This window comes from Nerophis lumbriciformis, linkage group LG27, assembly GCF_033978685.3.
Source record: "Nerophis lumbriciformis linkage group LG27, RoL_Nlum_v2.1, whole genome shotgun sequence".
NCBI classification, from domain to species: Eukaryota; Metazoa; Chordata; class Actinopteri; order Syngnathiformes; family Syngnathidae; genus Nerophis; species Nerophis lumbriciformis.
Window position 1 is genome coordinate 34,934,501 of NC_084574.2, and position 8,000 is coordinate 34,942,500.

At 38.5% G+C, this 8,000-nt stretch overlaps 1 protein-coding gene across 1 annotated transcript in view; it reads left to right on the top strand.

Annotated features, from left to right (window-relative positions):
• The first annotated feature begins 26 nt into the window (after positions 1–26).
• Positions 27–8,000, top strand: part of cc2d1a (coiled-coil and C2 domain containing 1A) — a 55,018-nt gene continuing 47,044 nt past the window's right edge. The window contains exons 1-4 of the mRNA XM_072916434.1: positions 27–320; positions 390–464; positions 538–670; positions 3,767–3,873. Of these exons, the coding sequence (XP_072772535.1) occupies positions 402–464; positions 538–670; positions 3,767–3,873 (303 nt within the window). The 5' untranslated portion in view covers positions 27–320; positions 390–401. The remainder of the gene's footprint in view (positions 321–389; positions 465–537; positions 671–3,766; positions 3,874–8,000) is intronic.

An 8,000-nucleotide genomic window follows, 5' to 3' on the forward strand; every position in this document is an offset into this window, starting at 1 on the left:
GCGAAATGCTTGTTGCCATGGAGACACAATGTAGGAAGTAAGTCCCCTGCTTGACGTAATGTCGTTCTTGTTTTGACAGCTAAAAGTCTGTGTTAACACTAAAGTGTCGTTGCAGTATTTTCACATCGATTCAGGAACAACGTTTGACAACAACAACTTATCGAGAGGAATTGTCATTTACACTGACAAGGTAAATCATCAACTTTCAAACGCACTCGCTACCTTATAAAAGTGCTATGACTTCCTATAGCATTTAGCTCAAGTCAATATACACCAAATGCTACAGTTAGGAAGACATTTACGATACAGCTTGAATACTTGTAAGTAAACACAACCATAACATCTCTCATTGTCATTGGCGTTATTGATTAAAAGCCACAATTTGTAAGGTATAAGTCCATATGAGCCGCAGCCGAAACCCGCCCCCCCCTCCCCGGGGTCAAGGGGCTGCCCGCGCCAAACAGGTAAGTAACACACATAAGTATGAAAGATGTCCACTCAGCATTTATTTCCACTATCTGAGTACCTGCGTCTCAGATGGGGCTGCTGCTTGACCTGACCCCGGAGGGAGGTATGGATGATGACGGCAACAATGAAGATCTTGAGGCAGAGCTTCTGAGTCTGATGGGAGAAGGAGGAGGAATGCAAAGGAAGAGACGTGAAAATAAAGGTGTGTAGTTAACAAATGACCAGTGTTGGGTTAGTTACTGAAAACCAGTAACTAGTTACAGTTACTAGTTACTTTATTTCAAAAGTAACTCAGTTACTAACTCAGTTACTTGCACCAAAAAGTAATGCGTTACTGTGAAAAGTAACTATTTAGTTACTTCTTTTTTTCTTCTTTTTTTTTTTAAAGCTCCCATTAATGCCCTTTTTGCCTTCATTTCAGTACTGTTATTGCACTGGAGAATAATACAATCTGTTGATCAACTTGACATGCATTTTTATTTTCCTTTTAACATAATTAATGAAAAACAGTGCAACATAAAAAGGCATTCCTCCTTTCTTTAAACTTGGACCAATGACCATTAATAAAAAACAAGTTTAAGTGCAACTAGTGATGGGTCCGGCAACACCGATGCATCGGCGCATGCGTCGAGCTCATAGAGCGAAACCCTGTGTCGGTGCGCGTACCGCTTTTAGAAAGTCACGTGACCGATCATGAGCTGTTTTGGTCACGTGACCGATACGCGAACTGTGTCGCACTGACGCCTCCTCTGTGCCCTGTGAGCGGCTCTTTTCTACAGCCGGAGAAATAATAACTAAGAAGAGAAAGCGTCTAAAATTGAATACGTTGGAAAAACTGTTTTTAAAAAAAAATAAAAATGTGTAAAAAAAACACAATAATAATTTCAAGGTCCACAAGCATCCTCATTCACAACACGTTCTCTTAGATTTCAATGTTATGATACACGTTCACATTATTTATTGACTGTATCTAAAAAAGACAAAAAATATATTTTTTATTTAAATGAAGTTATGAAATAATCCTAAATGAAATACAATGACTTGGTTGATATTATTGTATATACTAGGTCAGTGGTTCTCAACCTTTTTTCAGAAATGTACCCCCTGTGAATTTTTTTTTAATTCAAGTACCCCCTAATCAGAGCAAAGCATTTTTGGTTGAAAAAAAAAAAAGATAAAGAAGTAAAATACAGCACTATGTCATCAGTTTCTGATTTATTAAATTGTATAACAGTGCAAAATATTGCTCATTTGTAGTGGTCTTTCTTGAATTATTTGGGAAAAAAAGATATAAAAATAACTAAAAACTTGTTGAAAAATAAACAAGTGATTCAATTATAAATAAAGATTTCTACACGTAGAAGTAATCATCAACTTAAAGTGCCCTCTTTGGGGATTGTATTAGAGATCCATCTGGATTCATGAACTTAATTCTAAACATTTCTTCACAAAAAAAAAAAAAATCTTTAACATCAATATTTATGGAACATGTCCACAAAAAATCTAGCTGTCAACAATGAATATTGCATTGTTGCATTTCTTTTCACAGTTCTTTTTGACAGACATTTTAGTGACAAACCTGAGCTTGTGCTTCACTGAGTTTATGAACTTACATTCATATTTTGTTTAAGTATTATTCAATAAATATATTTATAAAGGATTTTTGAATTGTTGCTATTTTTAGAATATTTTTAAAAATTCTCACGTACCCCTTGGCATACCTTCAAGTACCCCCAGGGGTACGCGTACCCCCATTTGAGAACCACTGTACTAGGTCATAAAATCAGTGTCAGTTGAGTCGGTCCATAGGTTGCCTGTAGGGATTTTTAATGTCCAGCAGATGTCAGTATTTAGTGATACGTATCGACACAGTATCAATACAGTTTTGCAATGTGTCGAAACGCTTCATGACGCCTCATCAACCCATCACTAAGTGCAACATAAGAAGAAACATCATCTTCCTTGAAACATAGATAGTGAAATAAAGGCTGACATCTGGAGTGATGCTGTTGTCTTCCACACTTGGAGCCATGGATTGTAGAATCCTTGTTTTCAGTGGCAGGATCATTGACACAGATGGTGAAGTTTCAGTGCTCAGTAGAGATGGAACACTTTTGAGGGGTTTAAGCACCTGGAGGACCTCATCTGCCACTCTCACATCATCATCAGACAGGGTGACATTTGTCTTCAGGGTGTTGTGGGTCAATGCAGAGTATATAGCTGCCTGCTGCTCCAACATATCATACATGGAGTTCCACCTCGTTGGGACATCATGTATGAGCAGGCAGCTTTAGCATTTCTTGCTTTGTCTTAAGCACATGAGCAGCTGTTGTGCTTGGGTGGAAGTAAGAAACCTTCCTGATCCTCCCAAAGAGGCGCTCCATCCTATTGACTGAGATTCCCTTCTGTGATGCCAAATTCACTACATGTGCAAAGCACCTATCTGTGGTCCCAGTCCTGCCTCATTCTCTGTAATTATTTGATTTTTGGCATTATCACATGTGACTGGGATATCTTTATCTTCCATTCCTCCACTGCTTTTGTCAGTACCTGCGCAAGGTGACTCTCGTAGAGGGGGCGTGTCTTCTCATCTCCCAGTCTGCTGTGATGAAGTGAGCGCTTATAGTTCCGCTGGACGTCCACCCGTCTGTCATGAGCGCAACAGATGATGCTCGGGATAGTTCATCCACAACTTTTTTCTTCTCCTGCTCATAAAGATCTGGCACAATCTTATTGCTGAAGTGGGTGCGCGACGGGATGTCGTAACGTGGTTCAAGCACGTTCAGCATGTGTTTAAAACCCTCGTTTTGCACAACCGAGTCTGCACTTATAAACACACCGATTCAATGGCGGGGGCGTTCAAGCTCCTCCGTTACTCCGCTCGCCATGACCACGCTGTGTGTGGACTGAACGTGCCAACAACTTCTTGTTTTTCACTTGTGTGCCTCCCCACACACACACACACACACACACACACACACACACATAGACCGCGCCTCTTTTCTTCTCTCCGGCTTGTGACAGAGGAAGATTCAGAAGAACTTCACCGCAGCGCTTCTGTTTCTAGCCGATACTACATCAAAAGTAACGTAAAATAACGCAATAACGCATCATGTAGTAACGGTAACTAAATTACTGAATAAAAAAAAATAACGCGTTAGATTACTAGTTACCGCCGAAACTAACGGCGTTACAGTAACACGTTACTTTGTAACGCGTTAGTCCCAACACTGCAAATGACCACTAATTGTTGAAACGGACGTCTACCTGTGTTTGACTGTAAGTTAAATGTGTTCAGGTCCTGCTCATATGGCTGACATTGAGCGCATGGCGGCTCTTTGTATGAAAGACCTGGACGAGGAAGACATGGAGGATGAAGATCTGGATGATGATGAAGATCTGCTGGTAAAACACCCAACTATTAATATCCATAAAGAATCAAATGGAGTACATGAATGTGTACAAAACAAGTGCATTACATTTCAGTAAGGCTGTAGGGCGTAAAGGTGTGCGCTGAATTTAAAGATAATAAACACATTGCATGTATGATATATCACGTTATTGATTTTAAAGATAATGTACACATCATTGTATGTCTGATATATTATGTTATTGATCTAACACTCCAGGGATTTCAATGTCATCGCACCAGTTCACGCAAATTCAAACAATCTTCGGATTTGCTCCATCTGTCTAATCAATGCAAGAACTGTTCATAGCACTAAACATTTTGGGTAATGTAGTATATGAACATTTACCAACACACCTATGTGAACATGAAAGTTTTGAAGTGTAAAACAAACACCGAGAATCTGTACAACTTGTGGACAACAGACCAGACGTAAACCATAATTGAACAAAAAATGTAAATACAGTTTTGTTTTATTTTAATAAGTGACAGTAATGGAGTTATATAATGTGCTTCTACTGCCATTTACAAACCCTGTTTCCATATGAGTTGGGACATTTTGTTAGATGTAAATATAAACGAAATACAATGATTTGCAAATCCTTTTCAACCCATATTCAATTGAATGCACTACAAAGACAACATATTTGATGTTCAAACTCATAAACTTTATTTTTTTTTTGCAAATAATAATTAACTTAGAATTTCATGGCTGCAACACGTGCCAAAGTAGTTGGGAAAGGGCATGTTCACCACTGTGTTACATGGCCTTTCCTTTTAACAACACTCAGTAAACGTTTGGGAACTGAGGAGACACATTTTTCAGGTGGAATTCTTTCCCATTCTTGTTTTATGTAGAGCTTAAGTTGTTCAACAGTCCGGGGGTCTCCATTGTGGTATTTTAGGCTTCATAATGCGCTACACATTTTCAATGGGAGACAGGTCTGGACTACAGGCAGGCCAGTCTAGTACCCGCACTCTTTTACTATGAAGCCACGCTGTTGTAACATGTGGCTTGGCATTGTCTTGCTGAAATAAGCAGGGGCGTCCATGGTAACGTTGCTTGGATGGCAACATATGTTGCTCCAAAACCTGTATGTACCTTTCAGCATTACTGGTGCCTTCACAGATGTGTAAGTTACCCATGTCTTGGGCACTAATACACCCCCATACCATCACACATGCTGGCTTTTCAACTTTGCGCCTATAACAATCTGGATGGTTCTTTTCCTCTTTGGTCCGGAGGACACAACGTCCACAGTTTCCAAAAACAATTTGAAATGTGGACTCGTCAGACCACAGAACACTTTTCCACTTTGTATCAGTCCATCTTAGATGAGCTCAGGCCCAGCGAAGCCGACGGCGTTTCTGGGTGTTGTTGATAAACGGTTTTCGCCTTGCATAGGAGAGTTTTAACTTGCACTTACAGATGTAGCGACCAACTGTAGTTACTGACGGTGGGTTTCTGAAGTGTTCCTGAGCCCATGTGGTGATATCCTTTACACACTGATGTCGCTTGTTGATGCAGTACAGCCTGAGGGATCAAAGGTCACGGGCTTAGCTGCTTACGTGCAGTGATTTCTCCAGATTCTCTGAACCCTTTGATGATATTACGGACCGAAGATGGTGAAATCCCTAAATTCCTTGCAATAGCTGCTTGAGAAAGGTTTTTCTTAAACTGTTCAACAATTTGCTCACGCATTTGTTGACAAAGTGGTGACCCTCGCCCCATCCTTGTTTGTGAAAGACTGAGCATTTCATGGAATCTACTTGTATACCCAATCATGGCACCCACCTGTTCCCAATTAGACAGACCTGTGGGATGTTCCAAATAAGTGTTTGATGAGCATTCCTCAACTTTATCAGTATTTAATCATCAAATAAAATCAACTTTATTTATAAATTTATTGCCACCTTTCCCAACTTCTTTGTCACATGTTGCTGGCATCAAATTCTAAAGGTAATGATTATTTGCAAAAAAAAAAAAAAGTTTATCAGTTTGAACATCAAATATGTTGTCTTTGTAGCATATTCAACTGAATATGGGTTGAAAATGTTTTGCAAATCATTGTATTCCATTTATATTTACATCTAACACAATTTCCCAACTCATATGGAAACGGGGTTTGTAGTTTCTTCTTAAGTTAGCTTTTGTTGCTGTGATACTAACGAGTGAAATATCAGTATTTGTTTTTCAAATGATGTATATAAAATACATTTGTTAAAATCCTGTGCTTTTGGGGATAAAGTTTGCAAAGGACACTTGGTAACAAGTTTAAAGATTATAAAATCAAAAGTATCTATCCATCTATATAACGTTTTGAAAAAGGTGCCTCCAAAAAAGGCATTTTAGGGCACAACAAACAGCAAAAAAGCCATTCTAGGAGGCCAACAGATGTGCCAATATGTGCAACCAAGTCAGTTGTTGTATGTACATATGAGGTGTGCTAAAAAGCAGAGTTACAGGCAAGTCCAATTATAACGTGTAATATATATATATTGTATTAGGGCTGTAAATCTTTAGGCACGACATGATTCGATTTGATTCGTCGTGGGTGTAACAATTGTATTCACAATCGATACTCGATTCAAACCGATTGTCGATTTAGAATCAACACTTTTTTAATAACATCGGGTGCTAGTTCAATGATTAACTACATTCCTCCATAAAATAGACAAACAGCTCTGATTAATTGTTGTATTACTTAAAATAGAACTGGTTTTGCGCGACCCAAACATGTAATAAAGTCAAATACAAATAAGCAACAAGAGAAGTGTGCAACACTTCTGTTTTCTAAAGTAAATGTGTACAGCAGATATGGGTATCTACATCAACAATATGGTTTGCCTAAGTGGCTGGACAGGACAGATTAAAAAAAAATATATATATATATATATATCAGGTCTGTCAAAGTTAACGCGATAATAATGCGTTAACTATAAGTTCCTTTAATGGCAATTCCTTTTTTAAGGTGCGATTAACGTTTTTGACTCTTGGCCTGTTCCGTAGTTTGGGGAAATGTGTAATGGTCCCCAGTTACTGTTGAGCCATATATATATATATATATATATATATATATATATATATATATATATATATATATATATATATGCAGGGCTCAAATTTAACTACGGCAACCGCGACTAAAGCCGTGACCGCTCTTGTGACTTGCCTTAATGCCCTACAAATTGACCAACATCGGCGGCAAGAACATGCCGTGACGCCCTTGACTTTTTACTTGTTAATGGACGAGGGATGTAACGGTAAACGGTATAATGATAATTCGCAATAAAATTCCAGACGGTTAGTAATATCGTCAAATGTTTTAATTACCGAAAAAACTTCATTTATTAATGCATTTTAGGTAACACGAAGTAAGGTGGTTCCCGCCGTGTGGTTACGAGCACACTGCTGTATTTAGATGGAGACAGGTGTGGAAAATAATGGAGACAGACGCACTTGTCCCTACACTAAAAGTATACAGCGAAGGAGAAAGCTTTTTGATGTTGCATTTATTTTTTCAATACAGCGTCCATCAGCTGCTGTGACTGAGAGTTAATGAGGTGAGGAACATGCAGTAGGCGATGTCTCGTAAAACGTTGTCACAATTTGTTTATAAAGTCTTTAGTTTGTTTACTAAAATGTTCACACGTCCTTTATTTAACTGCAAACTGTATCAGTGTTCAACTAACATCAATTCTAGCTCAAATGTTTTGTCATCTCATCGAACTGATCGCTGGCTGTGAAGATTGTGTATTCGATGTTGAAGGTGTCACTCCTTTTTATTTTTGTTGGCCAAACTTTTGCACTGAACTACAAGGAGGCATTGTTGGAGAAGAACGTCCATCCATCCATCCATTTTCTACCGCTTGTCCCTTTCGGGGTCGCAGGAGCCTATCTCAGCTGCATTCGGGCCAAAGCTTGTTTATTAGACTTCATCTTCATTAGCCAAACTGCTTTGAGTTTTGATTTAATATCAAAAAGTAAAATCCATGTTTTTTTACATTATTTGTTCTTTTCATGTCACAAATGTGTTACTTCAAAAACCATTCATGTGACACACCATTTTCTTAGTGTTTTATTGTGTATAGTTAATTCCTATACAACATATTTCTGCTCAAA